This window comes from Cnephaeus nilssonii, assembly GCF_951640355.1.
Source record: "Cnephaeus nilssonii genome assembly, chromosome: 8".
Lineage (NCBI taxonomy): Eukaryota > Metazoa > Chordata > Mammalia > Chiroptera > Vespertilionidae > Cnephaeus > Cnephaeus nilssonii.
In genome coordinates, this window is record NC_137079.1 from 81990088 (window position 1) to 82012114 (window position 22027).

The 22027-nt window shown below is 41.1% G+C and overlaps 1 protein-coding gene across 2 annotated transcripts in view; it reads right to left on the minus strand.

The window, feature by feature from the left end:
* Positions 1 to 22027, minus strand: part of VWA8 (von Willebrand factor A domain containing 8) — a 400056-nt gene that overhangs the window by 38004 nt on the left and 340025 nt on the right. For both annotated transcript variants that reach the window (XM_079778511.1, XM_079778510.1), the window contains 3 exons: positions 11735 to 11843; positions 8354 to 8510; positions 1561 to 1669 (listed from right to left, as the gene is read on the minus strand). In XM_079778511.1, coding sequence (XP_079634637.1) covers positions 1561 to 1669; positions 8354 to 8510; positions 11735 to 11843 — 375 coding nt within the window. The remainder of the gene's footprint in view (positions 1 to 1560; positions 1670 to 8353; positions 8511 to 11734; positions 11844 to 22027) is intronic.

Below are 22027 nucleotides of genomic sequence, written 5' to 3' on the forward strand. Positions count from 1 at the left end.
TGCCTCCCACCCAACACACCTGAGTCACCCTGAACAACTTGCACTCGCACACACTGTGCCTTGTCTGGAATGTTCCGACTCTCAAGCACTTGGGAAATTCCTTAGCATCTTTCAAGAGTGAGCTGAAGCATGACATTCTCCGCGAAGGCTTTCCTCATTCATCCAACAGCATTGTGCGCATACTTCTCTACAGAATTTAGGAAGATGTTTGCTTGCTTGTCTTCCTTAAGTTCCTTCTTTGAAGGCAGGGCCTACATTTTATTTTTCTAACCCTAATGCCTGTTGTGCATGAAGAACTTAAGAAATGAATGAATGAACCACATTCATTCTTCAATCTTAGAACAAGCACCATGCCCCATTACCCTCACCATTTTGGCTCTTATTCACCTATTGTCTTGACACGGTGCTCAGAGCCCACCTACCACCAGAGCAATAAGCACTTGTCACGTAAGTGACTATAGAAGAAAATTCAACCATTCGATTGTATACATAGTTCATGTTTTCACACAGTTTATACAAAACCTTATGTTGTTTTATCCTCAATAATTGTATGCATATGTTTGTTTTTTTAAAAGAGCAAATGTCTTAATTCTTACAGTCCCCAGAGTTTGAAATTAGGAATTTAGTTAATTATGAAGATCTTTCCTCTTCCTTTCCTCTTGGAAATGATGGAATTTTTCCTAATCTCCTGATGCAGTTTAGATCTTTTAAAAACTGAGGCTTTCCCAGGGTTTTGAGTTAAGATGGTGGATTAATATTGCATCAGAGAACTTCGAAACCCCAATACTTAGCAAATAATAAAAAAATACTCCCTCCCCACAAAGAACAACTACAAACAAGAACCAAAGAGGAAAAGGGTATAACTGAAGGTAAGCAACTTCAAACATTTCATGGAAAGGACAAAGAAGGTTCCAGAGTAGAGTGGAGAAGCATGGCATGCCTGGCTCCCAACCCCGCCCCTTTACCCTGAAATGTCCAAATATCTTTGCTTAGGAAATACTGAAGCATCTTAATTGTTATTTTTAGGAGAAATAGCAATGTTGAAATAGCAATATTTAGGGGAAATAGCAATAGTTCTGGGGCAACCAATTTGTAAACTGCAAAAAAGGTAGGCAATATGGGAGCAAGGGGAGGGCGGGGAGGGCGAGGGAGGAGAAGCCAGGAGGCATAGCAAAGTATAGCGTGGATGATCCAAAATGCTCCTCTGTCTCTCCCGTCAATGACAGTGAAGTGATTTCTAGAAAGAGAGTTCTATTTGTGAATTCCCAGCAGAAGTGAGGTGCACACAGATCTTCTATGTGGGGAATCAGGATGTATGATGTCTTCTGGGGTTGCTGGTCAAGTTACTGCTTCCTGAACAAGGGGAAAGTGAGATCAACTCTTTTTCCTGGGAGAACTCAACTAAGAAGCCATGGAATGAGCTACAGCTTTATGCAAACATTTTGGCATTAATTTTTTCCTGATTGGTTGATTAGGGCTTGGATAATTTTCTCCAATAGTTCTGGGATCAGTTCAGCTTTAGGCCCAGATTATTTTCTTGGCCCATAAATGGAAGATTACCTGTAAATTATCCAGGATGATCCGGAGGGAGTGCACCTGCCTTCGGACAGCACCTGAAAACCTTTCGTAAGTTGTGGCATCATATTCACTCATTTGGATCTCCTTCAGCCTGAAATCAAAGGGGGAAAAGACAGCAGCTGACATCATGTGCGTCGGTCTTTTAGTTCCATCCCTCTACTGCCAGAGCTGCGGCAAACTTCAGAAAGGTATAACGGAAGGTAACCAACTTCAAACACTTCTTGGAAAGGACACAGAACAGAGTGGAGAGGCATGTCATGGCTTCTCCAGGCTGCCTTTGAGGAGAAAAGCAAAAGGCAAGGGGTGACGTCTCAGCGAGGAGTATAAAAGGAAGAGACTGTCCGGTGGCATGCTGGCAAAGTGTTAACACGTTGCCCTCCAGGACAACAAAAGTCAGACTTTGTAGTATTTGCTCATTTCTGTGGTGTAAATACCATGATGGATTTCAAGCTGCCAACAATGAGTTCACTAACACTGAGTTAGAAAGAAATGTGCACAATTGGCTCTCACACTGTTGCTATATCCCAAAGACGTGCCTCGATACTGGCAGCTAGTCAGTTCATGTGGAGGCTCCTAGCTGCTTTATAAGACCAAGGACGTATATTTGGTTGACTAAGTTAATAGGTCAAGCCCAAAGAACGTAATTAATGTGCAGCTATGGGAAATACAAGAGTTTTCTGAAATTGCTGATGTACTTTTAATAGGATAATTTTATTTTAATATTGTGGCTTTGAAATTCCTCCCTCCCGCTACAGTGCTCCTTTTCACCGTTGTTCATCATTTGCCTCTGCTGTGGCCTGCCATGCACGAGGGGTTCCCCATACATCACGTGCCTGTGCCCGGAGCTCCCACACAGGTCACTGTCACCTGTCCCTGCCTCTCTGCCTACTAACGCCCACATACTCGTCAAGACTCAGATCGATGATCAGCTCCTCTGGGAAGTCTGTTCGGATTCCCCAGGTCTGTCTTCCGTTGTTACTTCACACCATCACTCTCAGAGCACTTACTGCCTGTCCTGTCTCCCCCCAGCCTCTACGCTCTTTTAGGTAATGGCTGGGTCTTTCTCATCTTTCTATGTACAGTGTCTAGCATGGTACCTAGCGTATAATAGGTATTTAAAATAAACTAAAATGAATGACCAAAATAAAAATAAGACTCCAAATCATTAAAAATGCAGCATCTTAAATTAATCACACATAGAAGTTCATTCACTGAGAGAGCTTTTCTTGGGTTTTATAGCGTCATATTCATAATACACTAATTTGATTACACATTCCTGGAAGTTTCTATAAATGTAACGGGTGCTGACACTAAGACACAGCACTGTCTTCTAAACTGCTGCATGTGATTGCATTAGTGTGTGCACACACGTGCAAAGTTGGAGGTATGGGTCCCAGGTGTGTAGCTGAAGCTGTTATCTAAAGTATATTTTTCTCACCTTGGGCTGCAGTGAGAATGAATGGTCTCTGTTCCTTCGTGGCAGGCCAAGCACTGGGGAGAATCCATCCATCACAGGACTGAGTGCTTACCAGAATCACATAAGCTTAGGCCTATACTGCCATAGGGAAGATTTGCAATCCCTGCCCTAACACCCAGCTGGGTTAGTGATTGCCAACTCAGGTTTCAAGACCCAGCTTGAAGGCCACCCCCTAAGAAATCTTGCTTGACCTCTCCAATAACCTGATCACACCCCTTCACTGTCTTCCACAAATATCTGCTATTGAATCTATATACTTTATTGCCTTTAATAGCTATGTTTGTTTCCATCTGTCATGATGTTTTCAAACTTTATTTTCTACAATAAGAAATAAGCTTTAATACATTGAAATACAGGATACACAAATGCATATATGGGTGTGTTTTTAACTGAACCAAAAATTTAATAAAAAATATGTTTACTATTTGTGATACACTCTGATATTCTCTTCTATTCCTCTGGGAGGAGAAATATGTCTTATTTTTTCTCTGAATCTGCAGTACCTAACGCAATGCCTGGCACACCATGGCACTCAATAAATGCTGTTACATAACACTTTGAAAAAACACTATCAAAAGAGAAATACATGAAAGTTAAGTTAAATAATATCTGAATGTTTGTTTCCTGAGGTGACATGCCAAGGTGTCCTTCTAAATTTACTCTCTTTTCTGAAGAACAAAAACAAATATGTGTATAGGACTTGACCTCCTAACACTTCTCATGTTTAGTTTTGGCAATCTCTTAAACCTCTCTATACATTTTCATTAGATGTTATGTTTCAAGTATCAAGGTGGAGAAAAGCTGGGCACAATGAATATTACAGGATATGCTATCTACCTCTTCATACCTAAGAGGCCAATATGCTTTTTCCCAAAGAAAAAAAAATTAGAAAAAAAATTGTAGCCATAGCTTATCTTTAGCAGGGAGAAAATATGCACATACACACAAACTCACACACTCATTTCACACATACACTTACAGACACTCACATACACACACACTCATTTCACACAATTCTCACTTCACGTACACATTCTCACACACACACACACACACACACACACACACACACACACACACACACACTCACCAAGGAAGGAGCCAGGAAGTTGGTCTTAGTAGAGAGATTGGAATTAACTCGTTATAGGCTACCTCTGGCACAACCACGTTGCACCCAAAACACACCACATGCTGTTTTAATTGTGAAGAAATCTGGAAATCATATCCCAGACTTGGTGAGCTTTCAGAGAATCACCTACAAGGTGTTCAAAAGTGATAACAAATTCTGAGAGATGAAGACTGAAGCAAGGAATGGGGAAAGGAAATAGGTAATTTTAGGCTCTGGATCAGACAAGCTGCCCAGTGCTAATACTCTCAAGCCCACAAAACTAGCTGAAAATAAGTCTTTCTGTCTCTTTACCCCTGACCAAAACTGCAGGGCACAGCTGCTTCCCATCCTAGTAATCCATGTGGACTAACTGCACTCTGTTGGCACAGCATATTCTTACAGGGTATACTTATTGTTATGTAAGAGTCTGGGAATTTAAGTTTTCATTTTACTTTTTCATGTAGGTCAGACTTAAATACTATAATTTTGGATCAATTATGAGAAAAGCAAACATAAGCTGAGATCCATAAGCTAACCTCCCTGTGTAAGCCTGATTAGTTTTGCAAATGGTAGTTGGTACAATTTCCACCTTAAACGTTTTTCTAAGCATGTAAAAGTACCTTACTGTCTATTTCATTCATGTTTTGTTGGTTAATATTTCTGTTTGCTTCATGCATGTCTTATGCTTCTCAACTTCTGTTATCTGTTCCTGAGTTAATAAATTTTGATATATAGGAGCCGGTATCTAGATGAAATCCAGATGCAAATGAGTGCTAACTCAATGCTGTGTTGATGATGTCAAGAACCCATCAGCTTATTAGGCAATATGGTGGGCCTCTAGGCTGATGGATAGCTCTGTCTGTCTGTCTGATTTTAGCCAGACTCTGAGTTAAGTATTAAAGGGGGACACCATTACCTCTATGCAGGTGCACATTATTCATTCTACAAATATGAGTGTTTGCTGTGCATCAGGTTCTGGACGTAGGTCTGAGGATATTATAGAGCAAAGCACTCTGCCCTCAAGGCACTCAGTCAGTGGAGAGGCAACTATTCACACAACTGATGATATACTGGGAAAGAGTGATAAGAACTGTGGAGAAAGGGACAAAAGCATAAATGAGGACCTGACCTCATTCTGCATATGCCTACAGCTGCAAAATAGCTTTAAAACTGACTATCTGATGACAGTGAAGAATTATTTTTTTGTAGACATAATAGTATTGTGTGTGTGTGTATGTGTGTGTGTGTGTGTGTTTTAGAGTCCTTACCTTTCCGAGATATACTCTTAAGTGTTTATGATGAAAAGATAGGATACCTTAGATTGGCTTCCAAATAATCCAGGGGTGGGCACTGAGAGTAAAGCCAGATTTTTCTTCTTGAAGTTGGTCCATGGGGTTCATTATACATGAACCTACTTTTGCCTCACGCCATGCTTCACTCTACTTTCGTTTATGTTTGAAAAGTTCCATAATAAAAAGTTAAAGAAAAATCTTTAGCAGTACTAACTTGAATACTCATCAAATGGGAGGATTTACTATGTGAAAGTAGAAAGCAACATCTTTTTTCCTCTGTATTTTGCTATGCCCTTTCTCAGGGTCTCCATGTGCTTTTACTTCTTCCTCTCCATCTCATACCCTTGCCCACCTCCTGTCTCTCAACCACTTCATGCTGTTCTCTTTCACCTGGGCTTAGAGACTTCTCCACAGCACTGCGTAAAGGTGCATGGTTTTCTCACTCCTTTCCCACTTTCTCTCTTACATCCTCTAAATTTAGTTGTGTTGTCATCACAGATGCTTCTTGATCTCTTTTACCTGTGGGGCAATGGCCCTAATAGAATCAGGTTCCTTAACCCTATTATAGGATTTGGAACAGGGACTGAATACTTGTGCCCAAGCACTACTAAAAGGCCTTTCTGCCTCTCCATGAACTACTCATGTGCCAGAGCATCTATCCATCTGTGCACTTATTCAAAAACTAAAGGCCCGGTACACGAAATTCATGCACGGGGGGCGGGAGGGTGTCCCTCAGCCTAGCCTGCACCCTCTCCAATCTGGGGCCCCTTGAGGGATGTCTGACATCCCTCTCACAATCCAGGACTGCTGGCTCCCAACTGCTTGCCAGCCTGCCTGCCTGATTGCCCCTAACCGCTTCTGCCTGCCAGCCTGATCACCCCCTAACCACTCCCCTGCCAGCCTGATCAACACCTAACTGCTCCCCTGCTGGCCCGGTCACCCCTAACTTCCCTCCCTTGCCAGCCTGGTCACCCCTAACTGCCCTCCTCTGCCAGCCTGATTGTCCTTAACCACTCTGCCCTGCTGGCATGGTCTCCTGTAACTGCCCTCCCCAGCAGGCCTTGTCCCTCCCAACTGCCCTCCACTACAGGCCTGGTCCCCACCAACTGCCCGGCAGGCCTGGTTGCCCCTAACTGCCCTCCCCTGCTGGCCTGGTTCCCCCCAAACTGCCCTCCCCTGCCGGCCTGGTCACCCCTAACTGCCCTCCCCTGAAGGCCCTGTCCCTCTCAACTGCTCTCCCCTGCAGGCCTGGTCCCTCCCAACTGCCCTCCCCTGCCAGCCCAGTCACCCCTAACTGCCCTCCCCTGCAGGCCTGATCGACCCTAACTGCCCTCCCTTGTAGGCCTGGTCCCTCTCAACTGCCCTCCACTGCTGGCCACCTTGTGGCGGCCATCTTTGACCACTGGGGGCAGCCATCTTGTGTGTTGTAGTGATGTTCAATTTGCATATCACCTCATTATATAGGATTGAGACTGGATATTTACTTGTGAGGTCCTGAGTGTGGCAACAATAGAAACTCATTTGGGGAGGGTACAGGAGAATGTTGCATATCTAATTGTTTGGTTCCTTCCCTAAATGGATATCATTTATATGAAATGTAGAATTAATATCTTAATTCTAACAAGACCTTTCCTTACAGTATTCCTCCCACTTTTTGTTTGTTTTGAGAAGTTTAAACTGCTTGCATTCCTAACATAGTTATCTGTCCTCATAACCTCCCTGGGAAGCAGGGAGAGGAAGCCACCTATCTCCAGAAGAGCAAATTCAGGCGGTGAGGACAGATAACTCGAGGTCACCAGGAAAGTCAGCACTTTTGCCTTATCCACCTGTACACAGGCTCCCAAGGCTTGCAGGCTTTCCTGAGGGTGTGGCAGGAGGAACCTGCATGTTTATCCCCATTGTTTTGCTCTGTTTACTTGCAGGATGTGTAAGCACAGCATGTGATACAATAACAGATGTTCTACGTGGAGGAACTTCATAGATGACATACACTTGAGCATGCTCTTTTTTTCTGAACTGCACTCAGCTCCTTTCATTGGGTGCAACAACCTGAATCTGCTCCCAAGCCACCACGGGTCCCCTCCCTCAGTCCTGAGGGAGACACTGCTGCTCCTCTGGCATTTTCCACTTTTAGCTGAAGAGCATCATGAGGCTTCTTCACATTTTTTTAGATGGTTCTGATCAAATGGCCCAGATGGTTCCAGATCGTCTGAAAGCCACAGGTTCTTCAGCCCTGATTTCAAGGCCTCCACTGACAGGGCCTTCTGTTCAACTTCACTCCCTGACCCCCAGCTGGTGCCTTTAACCCGGAGCGGACACCATGTTCACCCCATGGGTGCCTCCGCACATTTGGCTTTCCCTTCCTGGAATATCCCAATCCTGGCTGAGCTCCGGTCCTAACTCCCAACAGCCCACTGATCTGTCCTCTGCACAGCCAGAGGGCAGAGTCTCCTACCAGGAGTGAGTCTGAGTGAGTGAGTGTGAGGGTGTGTGTGATTGTCCTGCTCCACATACTGGTACATCCCCAAGATTCCTGAGGGCAGAGGGACCACCGCATAGAGTCCTTTGAATACCCTGTGTGGCCTAGAACAGATGTGGATGGAGTGATTTGAACTTTAATTTCTCTTAAGAAAAATATCTTTGGTTTTACTTCCTAATGTGCTCAGTTCCATCTTCTACACAGTCATAGGTAATCAATACATTTAAGAGCCCGAGTAGAAAGAATGGGGAGTTATGCTCACCTGGCTGTGTCCGTTAGGGAGGGGGAGGCTGTGGATTTGTTTGTGGTTCAAGTCGCCGCATGAGGCGAAGATCCACACATATCCGGGTCGGTTCAGGGTCCACTGTGACATTTCACCGCAGCGGCCAGCGCTGCCCTGGAGGAACGGGACCACTCACCTCTCCCGAAACGCTTTCTGGCCCATCTCTCTCGCAGCTCTCTTCACCTCCTCGGGAACCGCGTCCTTCTCGGCCTCAGAGACCTGGTACACTGTGTGGCCTGCGTCCAGCCGGTAAGGACCTCCTTTGCCTCCCAGACCTGCAGTGTCTCTTCCCCCTGGAAGGAAGCCAGGGAAGCTCAGGTTGTTTCTCTGATCCAGGCCACCAAACAAGTCAGGTCGTGATTCAAGGCAGTCCCATGAAGCATATTAACTGCACTCATCTCATAATTCAATATTCAAATGACCTTCTTTTGGAAAGAAAGGGTGCCCCCACCCCTGTTCCGGATGCTTCTCCGTTTCTCCAGCCAGGCAGATCTCACCCACATTTTAAGGCCCAGTCCAAATTCCAGGACATGCCATCTTATGATTCTGCCTCACATGGACCAATGCTACTGTGTACTCACTATTGGTTAACCTTTTCTCACCAACTATACGATGGATTGTCATAGTTTATATATCTTTGTAAATCTGCACTTACAAGAGTGATTTGAATATAAAAAAATTCTTCGTATATATTAATTAAATGAACAACTTAACTTTTCCCCCCTCATGTTAGTTTTCCTTAAAATAAGAAAAAGACAACTAGGGTATAGATACCATTTCATATGTTTAGCAAATAATAAAAATGATGCAAAGAGAGGTTAAGAGACCTGCTTACAGTTTCATATCAGTGGCTTAGCCAAGATTAGAAACCAATCATTTACCAACTTTGAGTTCTAGCCTAGGGTACTACACAACAGATAAGCACTACCAGCTTTAGAACAGTTTACAATACAAACCCAGTTTACAAGCTTGTAAGTGTGTATTAGGTAATACTGCCCATACTGTTTATGATGTAAATATAAATTAAATGCCTAGAAGACTAGGTAGGTAATATAAGAAGTGGTGAGAACTTTGGCTAACTGGAGGACTTGCTTTGTCTAAATACATTCAAATTCAAATTATTTTTAAAAACCTACATAGACCTAAAGAATACATATATTGACCAAGATTTGGTCTCTAGGCTACCAGTTTATTACCCTAGTTTGATAATTACTAAAATACTAGTAATCGGTTTCTTTTGTTCATTCATACATCATGTGGGAACTCAGAGAGAATCTAATATTGGAGGGGCAGCATAATATAATACAGTTTATTAGTATTATATCATATTGTACTGTACAGTTAAGCCAGACTGCCTGAGTTTGAATCCTCGCTCCAATGCACTGGTGAGGTGTCCCTGAGGGACATTCCTTCCTTCTCTGTGTCTCAGAGTCCTCATCTGTAAAATGGGATTGCTAATATCCTTTACTTCATGGGACTGCCAGAAGGCTAAAATGCTTAGAACTGTATTTGGCACAAAGTAAGACTATATAATAAATGACTGGTCTCACTATCATCATTTAGGTAACTTCCAGTCACATAAATGAGGTCAATTCTAAGTTCATAAATGGAAAATTTGAAAGCTTTTAGGCTTTGGTGAAATTATGTCACGTTTTTATTTTCTCCATTGGAGCCTTGATTGGTGTAATAAGTCAAAAGCAAGAACTCAGCCTGTAGTGCTTTTCTTATCAAAGTCTAGGTAGGCCATTTCCTTCTGGGAAATACCATGAGAACAGCCCATTAATTATAGTAATTTTACCCTTTGGGTCGAGCACATCTTATTTCATCCTTATTTAGATATTGGTGGTGGAAAATTCCTTCTTGGATGTGTGTAATTCCTGGCTCTCAAGCATGGATAGCTATAGGTGGAGGGGACCAGTTACTGGACAATGACAATGAGCTACAGAGGAGGAAAAGCTTTTATGTGACCCGACTCCTTTTGCACAGGAGGTGCTCCTTAGGAATGGGTGGACCATGAATCAGAGCTGAAAACTTCCTAGGCGCTGAGATGACATCATTTTTTGAGGAAAGAACTCACAACTGTTTGGAGATGGTGTGAGTGATGGCCAGCATGAGTCACATGGTCCTTCGGGAAAGTCATACTGGTGGAGAGGGCATGAGGAGAGAGTTCTTCATAATCCCACTTCTAGGAACCTTTGATTTGTACTAATTAAATAAGAAAAGCTTGCAGGAGGTTCTAGACTTCACATAATCTTGAAGCTAACAGTGAATATCCTAAGTCAGTTCAGAGAGAAGTAAAGAATGGGCCAGGGAGGGGCTTTGATGACAAAAAAGGAATCAAATGACTTGCTGGGTCAGAGGTAAGTTCAATATTTGAGAACTCTGAGGGAAAAGAGAGAAAAAGAATCTGGAGCAAAGGAGCCTTGAAAATTTAAAAAGAAAGACTGTGGGAAGCAAAAGCAGGCTCTCCAGTCCAGACAAATATGTGAGGTAGTAGATTCCAGTTGAATAACAAGAGCCTCCACTTCAGAGCAGCCAGCTGCTGGGAAACCTACATCTGGCCAGCTCGTTCCACAGTGCATTCCATATGGATTCAATATGGCAGGTTTGAACTTGAACTAATTTCCAGATCAGAGGGCATTTCTAAAAATATCCTTTCTTTAGAGCTGATGCTTGATGAATAAACAGAGCAGGCAGCAAGTCCACAGGCCTACTTGATAGCACATTGTCCCAGCACAGAAACCATTTCCTCCTGAGGCTGTCAAGGCCAAGAGGCACAGACCATCCTAAGGGAAGGCCAAGTTCGCAGCCCTTGCCAGCACTGCTCAGGCCGAGATAAGATCAGACCGTGCGCACATAGTCTGGCTGGATTCCCGTGGCCCAGCAGATGTGTGTGCTCCAGCTGTCTGGGAAGAAAGAGGAAGACAGCAGCCACGGGAACAATGCTCTCCTCAGGCAGCCAAGAGGAAGGAATGGACCCCAGCCATCGGTTCAAACTGCAACCAACTCTCTTATCTCAAAATCCTGCATCCTCGTACTCACTTCTGAGACGTGGAAGAGAAGCACCATTTCTTTTCCAAGTCAGTTAGTCAAGACAGGATTTACTCTAGATTTCTGGCATGATCCCAAGGGCAGGGAATTTAAAAGAAGGGATTAACACTTTTAATGAATACATTCTTCATGCCAGGCCCTGAGCTCAGTGCTTTAACAATCATAATCTCATTTAATTCTCACCACAACCTTGTGAGGCAGTTAATATTTCCCCCCTTTTACTGACGAAGCAGCTCTGGGTCCAAATGGTCTCAGGTCATAGGGTGGCAGAGTCTGGGACTCCAAATGGCAGGGTTTTTCCATGTTTTGATGCCGTGTTGGGACACAGGGCAAGGACACAATCCCATTGACGAATGGGAGGCAGAAGAGGCTCTGGTCCCCAAGCCTCCCTAGGGGTGCTGCACAGTCTACGTGGGCTTGCGAAGTCTCAGGAAACCGGACCCAAGGGAATGCCAGTGCTACCAACCTGTTCCGCCAGCCCAGGTATTGCCGCCCACGTGGGGCATGTTGTCAGGGTCCTCCTTCCCGTGTTTGGGAGAACTCACATCTTCACCACTATCTCTGTTGATGGTTACCTAAAAATGAAGAATTGAGATCTTATCACTATCCCATAACTAACACCAAAACTGCAGGGCAGATAGAAGAATTCGTTTCCCCCAAGTCCTTAAGGTATCACATAACCTAAGGCAGTGGTCGGCAAACTGCGGCTCACGAGCCACATGCGGCTCTTTGGCCCCTTGAGTGTGGCTCTTCCACAAAATACCACGGCCTGGGCGAGTCTATTTTGAAGAAGTGGCGTTAGAAGAAGTTTAAGTTTAAAAAATTTGGCTCTCAAAAGAAATTTCAATTGTTGTACTGTTGATATTTGTTTCTGTTGACTAATGAGTTTGCCGACCACTAACCTAAGGCCATAGGGCACAAAAGATACTGTTAGGATCTGGCAAAAATCTCATCAGATTTAACCTGCATTGTGTTGGGAAGGAGACAAATTGAAATTTTTTTTAAAGAAAAGCATTTACACAAGGAACCAGATCTACCAGAAGCAGGGAAAATGGATCTCACCAGACTGCCTCTCTCCCAGAGGTCTAGAAGGACCACTGCCTACCTATTCCTGCTGAGTCACAACAGATATACATTAACCTATTTAATTTTCAAAGAAATCTCATTCTCTGGAAAATGTCATTTTTATATAAAATAAATAGAAAATACCCAAGAAATGTCATCTATTGTGCTTCAATGACATATGCTGTATACACAGACACTAAAAACAGCTTATTTGTTTTCTGGACCCACTCTAATTTTATTATGGTATTTTGTACTTTTCCGAATTCATCTCAATTTTAAAGTTGGATTTACTATTCCTACAATTCAAACAGAGTACGTAGCACCTCAGCCTTCCGCTGTGAGAGCCTGCGGCTTCTTAGTCCCTAATTTCATTCAGCACAGATTTACCAAAAGGACTGATAACCACACAGGAATTCCAGTCCTGGTGGGCAGTTCAGTAGATATTACTCCACAATAAAATGAACTTGAAGCAGTTACATTTCATGCACCCTATTTGCCTGTTCCCAAATGCAATGATTTTCAGGGCAGACCTGATCAGATGTTCATTTATTTGTTCAAATAAGACTCACAGAAAAATGTAGTGGCAGGACATCATGCAAAGTACCATGGGGTCTATAAAAGCCAGGGAGGGTTGGTCTGCCCTCCAACTGCTTACAGTGAGGCAGGAGAGGTTGCAAATGGACCTGAAATATGATGCCAGAGCAGTCTTTACAGGCTGACCCAGTCATTGTTAGGACATGGACTTTCATTCTGGATGTTAAGATTAATGAAGGCATGTAGGTAATTTAAGGTCTTCGCAAATAAAATGGCTATAAAGAATGAATTCAACGTAACTTCCATTGTCTTATATCCAGATGAGTTCATTTAAAATGTTATGACATTGTAAAGAGATTTCAATTAACTGGACCTTTATGCCAAAAGCTTTGGCAGCATTAACAGGATTTTTGCCATAACCTCAGCATACTTTAAGAAAATTCACCAGCCAGGACATGACAATTGATATGAATTCCACACATATAATCATGCTCTAAAAATGGGTGAACATAATTTTTTCTTTTATTTTTAAATTAAACTATTCAGAGTAGTTAGTAACATTTAGAGAACAAATAAACATTTAAAATACTTTCCCCAAAACTTGCCACCACTTTCCAACTTGTCCAGAGGTAATGGAAGAGATAAAGTAGTAAATTAAAATGTGTACACTGACTACAAGAATTCTAAACCAGCACTAACCAATAACATTTTCTGTGTTGATGTCAGTGTTTACACCCATAGGATCTTATATAGTAGTTATTGAGTATTTGAGCACCTGAAGTTTAAATTGTATTTAATTAAGTAAAATTTAATTTCAAATACCCACACATGGCTAGTGGCTATCTCATTGGATAGCAAAGCATAAGGACAAGCTTGTCTCAGCCCTGAAGATACTATTTGGAGATTTTTGTAACATCTTGTAGATGTTCTCCATGGGAAATTAGAAAAAAAAAGAAACAATTCAAAAGTGGGATAGTTATATTGTTGCTAATTTAGGAAATCTATCCCCTCCTCCCATGGCCAGAGCAGCAATACCGCCGCCCCCCCTCCCCCAGTGCAGAAGGATTTCCAGGAGGTCAGGGCAGACTACGGGAAAAACTGAGTTGGGCAGGGGCCATTTTTTCCTCCCACCCCCGACCATAGCCAACGTTCCTGTACAGAGCCCTCCCTTCACACAACCAAATCTTGGTTTGCTTGGGCCTGATGAATTCTGTTGGCCTCTAATGAACCTTGATGACTCCCTGAGATCCCATCTCACCACAATGGTCTGAGGGTACCTGGTGGATGGCAGCTGACCTTAATGGTCCCTCAGACTGTTGATGAGTAGCCTCAGACCCTGCACTGGCTCCGGGTTTGACTCTATATTAGCCTGGGGAATACCACTCACCCCACCTGGTGACTCACTGAGAACCTACCTCATGCAACTTGCTACCACCAAAGCCTCTTTCAGTGACTGAGCCTAACAGGCAGCAAGCAGGCAGAGATTGACCTCAGGCAGCCTTGGGTCTCTTGCTGACCTGCCCCCAGGCTTGGTGCTGGTGGAAGTCGGTCTTGGTGCACAGCTTGGTCCCTTCCACACACACCCAGGCCCAACAGAGGCATCCACAAACTATGGATTGCTTTGTAGCCCCAAAGAGGTAGCTCAGGGCTTGTCATAGGCAGCACCTAACATTGACCTGCACTGGCGGCCTTCTCAGGGTGGGATCCAGACCATATCAGAGCACAATCCAAGTAGCTCCACAAGCACTACATCCAAAGAAAGATCTCAGCAGGCACCAGACCCTGTTGAAGCAAATTCCTCTTTGTGGGGTCAGCTGCCTCACAGCAGCTCACACATTGAGGTGGGGGATGATCCTAATAGCCAGCTAGAGAGGCAACCCCACCCCAAATGAATTAACAGCAATTAAGACTCAAGTACAACATGAGGGCTCACATAACCCACATGCTGGACATTCCTGAAGCACTTAGTTCTGGTGATCAGGGAGATTGTGCTACTGAGCCCCATAAGACTTTTATCACATAAGGCCACCATACGAAGATTGGCAGAATTGAAGATTTACCTAATACACCGAAACAAATACAGAGACGCAGCCAAAATGGGGAGACAAAGAAACATGCTCCAAATGAAAGAACACAAGAAAACCCCAGAAAAAGAACTAAGTAAAATGGAGGGAAGCAATCTACCTGATACAGAGTTTAAAACAATGGTTATAAAGATGCTCAAGGAACTAGTGAAAATTTCAACAAAGAGACAGCAAGCATAAAATGGGACGTAAGAGCCATAAAAAAAGCAACACAGAAATTATGAATACAATATCTGAAATGAAGAATACTCAAGAAGGAATAAACATCAGGTTAGATGAAGCAGAGGATCAAATCAGAGATTTGGAAGACAAGGTAGTAAAAAAATAAACAATCACAGCAGGAAAAAAAGAAAGAATTTTCAAAAAAATGAGCATAGTCTAAGGGACCTCTAGGGCATCAAGTATTACAATATATGCATCATAGGGGTACCAGAAAGAGAAGCGAGAGAGCAAGTGATCAAGAACCTATTTGAAGAAATAATGGCTGTAAACTTCCTTAACCTGGGAAAGAAAAAGACATACATGTCCAGTTCAGGTGATCAGGGAGATTGTGCTACTGAGCCCTACAAGACTTCTACCATATAAGGCCCAAACAAGATGAACCCAAAGAGGCCCACACCAAGATACATCATGATTAAAATGCCAAATTTCAAAGGCAAAGAGAGAATCTTAAAAGCAGCAAGAGAAAGATAGTTAGTTACCACAAGGGACCTTTCATAAGACTGTCAGCTGATCTCTCAACAGAAACATTTCAGGCCAGAAGGGATTGGCACAAAATATTCAAAGTGATGAAAAGCAAGGACCTACAACTGAGGCTACTCTACCCAGCAAGTTTATCATTTAAAATTAAAGGTGAAATAAAGAGCTTCTCAGATAAGATCAAGCTAATGGAGTCCATTACCACTAAACCAGTTTACAAAAAAATGTTAAAGGATCTTCATTAAGAAGAAGAAAGAAAAAAAAGATGAGTATAAATATAAAGAATAAAATGGGTATACACATGTACCTATCAATAACCACTTTAAATGTAAATGGCTTAAATGCTCCAATCAAAAGACATAGAGTAGCTGAACGGATAAGAAAATAAAACCCACATATATGCTGTCTACAAGAGACCCATCTCAGAATGAAAGAAACACATACTTAAACTGAAAAGATGGAAAGAGATATTTTATGCAAATGGAAATTTAAAAAATTACAGGAGAAGCAATACTTATATCAGACAAAATATACTTTAAAACAAAGGCTATAATAACAGACAGAGAAGAATATGACATAATGATAAAGGGGCCAACAAGAGAATATAATCCTTGTAAACATTTATGCATCCAATATAGGAGCACTTAAATATAAAAAGAAAGCCTTGATGGACATAAAAGTAAGATATTGACAGCAATACAGTCATGGTAGGGAACTTTAACACCCTACTGACTTCATTGGATAGATCTTTCAGACAAAAAAAATCAACAAGGAAACAGTGACTCTAAATGACACACTAGATCAGCTAGATTTAATTGAAATTTCACCCCAAAGAGGCAGAATACATATTCTTCTCAAGTGCACATGGGACATTCTCAAAGATAGACCACACATTAGGATACAAAAACAAGTCTCTACCAGGACAAGAAGACTGAAATCATATCAAGTATCTTCTCAGATCACAATGGCATGAAATTAGAAACCAACTACTATAAAAACACTCCAAAAACATTCAAACACATTTGAGGCTAAATAACATGTTATTAAACAATGAATGGGTTACCAATGAATCAAGAAAGAAATAAAAAACTTTCTGGAAACAAATGAAAGTGAACATACAACAACCTCCAATCTATGGGACACAGTGAAAGTACTCCTGAGAGGGAAGTTCATAGCACTATAGGCCTACTTCTAAAAACAAGAAAAAATTTTAATAAACTATCTAACCCTACAATTTAAAGAATTAAAAAGAGAACAACAAGAAAAGACCAAAGTTATTAGAAAGAAGAAAATAATAAAGATTGGAGTGGAAATCAATGATGTGAGACTAAAAAAAAAAAAAATACAAAAGATCAATGAAACCAAGAGCTGGCTCTTTGAAAGGATAAACAAGATTGATGAACCTTTAGCCAAACTCATCAAGAAACAAGATGCAAATAAGGATGCAAATAAATAAAATCAGAAATGAGAGAGGTGAAATAATAACTGACAGCACAGAAATAAAAAGTATTATAAGCAAATATTATGAACAACTACATGCCAACAAGCTGGACAACCTGGACAAAATGGACAAATTCCTAGAAAAATACAATCTTCCAAAGTGGAATCAGGAGGAATCAGAAAACCTGAATAGGATGATAACAACTGATGAAACTAAAGCAGTAATAGAAAACCTTCCAGCAAACAAATCCCTTGGTCCAGATGGCTTCACAGGACAGTTTTACCAAACATTCAAAGAAAAACTAACATTATTCTCCTCAAACTGGTCCAAAAAAATCCAAGAGGAAGGAACACTTCCAAGCTCTTTTTACAAGGCCAACATTATCCTAATTCCATATAAAGTCATGACAAAGAAAGATAATTACAGGCCAATATCCCTGATGAACATAGATGCTAAAACCCTCAATAAAATATTAGCAAAACAGATCCAGCAATATATTAAAAAGGTCATACACCATGACCAAGTGGAATTTATTCCAGGGATGCTACACTGGTACAATACTCACAAATCTATAGATACGATACATCACAGAAACAAATTGAAAGACAAAATCACATTATCATATCAAAAGATGAAGAGAAAATATTAGACAAAATCCAACACCCATTTTTGATAAAAATTCTCAGCAAAGTGGGAATAGAAGGATCATAACTCAAGATAATAAAGGCCATATATGACACACTTACAGCCAACATCATACTCAATGGGCAAAGACTAAAACCATTTCATCTAAGAACAGGAACAATACAGGGGTATCTGTTTTCCCACTGTTATTCAACATAGTACTGAAAGTTCTAGCCACAGCAATCAGATAAGAAGAAACAAAAGGCATACGAATTGGAAAGGAGGAAGTAAAACTCTCATTATTTGCAGGTAACATTGATACTGAATATAAAGAACCCTAAAGATTCCACCAAAAAGCTAGAACTGATGAATAAATTCAGTAAAGTAGGAGGGCACAAAATAAATATTCAGAAATCTGTTGCATTTTTCTATGCCAATAATAAACTCTCAGGAAGGGAAACTAAGAAAACAATCAGCCCTGACCGGTTTGGCTCAGTGGATAGAGCGTCGGCCTGCGGACTGAAGGGTCCCGGGTTCGATTCCGGTCAAGGGCATGTACCTTGGTTGCAGGCACATCTCCAGTGGGAGGTGTGCAGGAGGCAGCTGATCGATGTTTCTCTCTCATTAATGTTTCGGACTCTCTATCCCTCTCCGTTCCTCTCTGTAAAATATCAATAAAATATATTTTAAAAAAAAGAAAACAATCATATTTACAATTGATAAAAAATACCTAGGAATAAATTTAACCAAGGAGGTAAAAAACCTGTACTTGGAAAATTTTAAGATACCAAAGAAAACAATTTGAGAAGATACAGATAAATGGAAGCATATACCATGTTCCTGGATAGAATAAATTAACATTATTAAATGTGTATACTACCCAAAGCAATCCATAGATTCAACACAATTCTTATCAAAATGCCAATGGTGTATTTAACTGAACTAGAACAAATAATCCAAAAATGTATATGGAACCTCAAAAGACTTGGAAGAGCCTCAGCAATCTTGAGGGTAAAAGAAAAACAAAGTTGGAAGTATTATGTTACCTGATATCAAACTATACTACAAGGCCACAATAGTTAAAACAGCATGGTACTGGCATAAAAGCAGACATATAGATAATGGAACAGACTAGAGAGCCCAGAATTAAAATCTTGTCTGCATGGTCAATTAATATATGACCAAGGAGGCAAGAACACACAATGGGGTAAAGACAGTCTATTCAATAAATGATGTTGGAAAGATTGGACAGACGCTTGCAAAAAAAATAAAACTAGACCACCTCCTTACACCATATATAAGAATAAACTAAAAATGGATTAAATACTTAAATATAAGACTTTAAAAAAAAAACTCCTAGAAGAAAACGTAGGCATTAAAATCTCTAAGATTTCTCTTAGCAATATTTTTTCTGATATATCTCTTCAGGCAAGGAACAAAAGAAAAAAGTAAATAAGTGAGACTACATCAAACTGAAAAGTTTTGCACAGCAATGTAAATCATCAACAAAACAAAAAGACAACATACTGAATGGAAGAAAATATTTTCCAATGATATATCTGATAAGAGATTATTATCCAAAATTTATAGCCCTAATCAGTTTGGCTCAGTGGATAGAGCATAGGCCTACGAATTCAAGGGTTCCAGGTTCAATTCCGGTCAAGGGCATGTACCTTGGTTGCGGGCACATACCCAGTAGGGAGTGTGCAAGAGGCAGCCGATCGATGTTTCTCTCTCATAGATGTTTCTAACTCTCTATCCCTCTCCCTTCCTCTCTGTAAAAAAAAAAAAAATAAAAATAAAAATATATATATATATTAAAAAAAACCCCAAAATTTATAAAGAACTCAAACTACAAAATATCAAAACTAAACAATTCAATAAAAAAAATGGGCAGAGCACCTGAACAGACATATCTGCAAGAGGAGATACAGATGGCCAACAGACATATGAATAGATGCTCAACATCATTAATTGTCAGAGAAATGAAAATTAAAATTACAATGAGGTATCATCCCACACCCGTCAGAATGGCTGTCATCAATAAATCAATAAACAAGTATTGGCAAGGATGTGGAGAAAAGGGAACCCTCATGTACTGTTGGTAGGAATGCATTGGCATAGCCGCCATGAAAAACAGCATGGAGTTTTCTCAAAAAATTAAACACAGTGCTGCCTCACGACCCAGCAATCTCACTTCTGGGTATTTATGCGAAGAAACCTAAAACGCTAATTCAAAAGAACATACGTACCCATGTTCCCTGCAGCAATATATGGAAGCAACCCACATGCCTGTCAACAGAGGAGTGGGTAAAAAAGCTGTGGTACATATATACAGTGGGATATTACATCCGCCATAAAAAAAAGAATGAAATCTTACCATTTATGATAGCATGGATGGACTTAGAGGGTATTATGTTCAGTGAAATAAGTCAGTCAGAGAAAGACAAATATATGATTTCACTTATATGTGGAATCTAAAGAACAAAATAAACTATCAAATAAAATTGAAACAGATTCATAGACACAGAATGCAGACTGCTGCTTGCCAGAGTGCAAGGGGTTAGGGCAAGCATGTCAAACTCGCGGCCCACGGGCCACATGCGGCCCACAACAAATATTTTTGCGGCCCAGCCAATATAACGGTGTGAGCAGTTATTTACAATTATGAAAGGAAATAAGTCTCCTGTCAGATCCAGAATTACTGACACTCACCTTGGGTCAGTTTTTAAAGTAATCACTGCGAACAAGATTCCCCCCGAAGTAGGAAAGATAGTAGCAGAGAAGAGATGCCAAGTGTCAGGAAGAAAACATTAATTTCATCATTGCTCTTGTTCTTTTTTTATACTATACTTTTCTAAATAAACCGACGTTTCTATGGAAATTGAAGCTTTTGTTTTTGTGAGGCCCACATAAACTTAAACCTTGTTTATTTGGCCCGTGTTAGCTTTTGAGTTTAATATGCTTGGGTTAGGAGGACTGGGTGAAAGAGGTGAAAAAATTAAGAAGTACAAATTGGTAGTTACAAAATAGTCATGGGTTATAAAATACAGCATAGGGAATATATTCAATAGTATTGCGATAATTATGCATGGTGCCAGGTAACTGGAAATATTGGGGGGTACACCTTGTAAAGGATATGATTGTCTAATCACTATGCTGTACACCTGAAACCAATCCTATCTAATAAAAGGGTAATATGCAAATTAACCATCACTCCGTCACAAAGATGGTGGTGCCCATAGCGGTCGGGGCGCTGGACGCTGGGGTGGCATCGCCCCGGCGACGAGCCCCAGCATCCCATGTGCCCCAGCCCACGGAGGGAGGGAGGGCAGGTGGGCGGGCCTCTGGCCAGAGGCCGGCTGGGGCACAGGACACTGGCATTGTTGCAGGCTGGGCTGAGGGACCTACCCCCCTCCCCCGTTCACGAATTTCGTGCACCGGGCCTCTAGTACAAAATAATATTGAAAGTAAACTGTAATTGAAAAAAAACAAACACAAAGATTGCAAGTTGGAAACAAATCCCCCAATAAATAAATAAAATTTAAAAAGAAATATATGTAAATGTTATAATTATGGTCTAACTGAATTCTTAAACATAATGGTGCTTACATATGGAGATACATATTTTATAAGAAGGTAAGCTTATTTTGCATACATTTATAACAATAAATAAAGTATAAACTTTACATTTATTATAATAGTACTGTCATTTCTTAAGACTATTATGGGCTGCTTCTGGAAGGATCTGCAGAGTCCAGGGAAGATTCTTTTTTAATATCTCTAATGATGGAAATTATGTGTTCTTTACAAATAGATTTTATTTTTAATAAACAGCCAAAGGATACATGGAGTTGATTTCTGGTGAAAACAATTTGCTAATTTGCTATGTGTATGTACTCTTTGGCAAGTCAATTAACTTGTCTGGCCTCAGCTTTCTCATCAGAAAGAAATGGGGCTGAACTCAATGCTTTCTACCATTCTACCAGCGCTGCCATGCTCTGACTGATTAAACGGTTCCACATCTGGTAAATAAGGTGATGAGGCTGGTGTTTTAGTCAAAACCAGGTACAATTATACAGTAATGAGGCTAGTTTATACGTAAGAGTTGTGCCTGTTCTACAGGCCAATTCTAAGAGATAAAGTTCAAAAACAGTCTGAGCAGTGATAGAATTATTGGAATAACTGTTCTGAATACCATTCCTCATTTTGGTGTGTGTGTGTGTGTGTGTGTGTGTGTGTGTGTGTGTGTGTGTGTGTGTGTGTGTGTTCAGGTACATCGTTTAAAAATCAAGTGAAAAATGTCACAAGT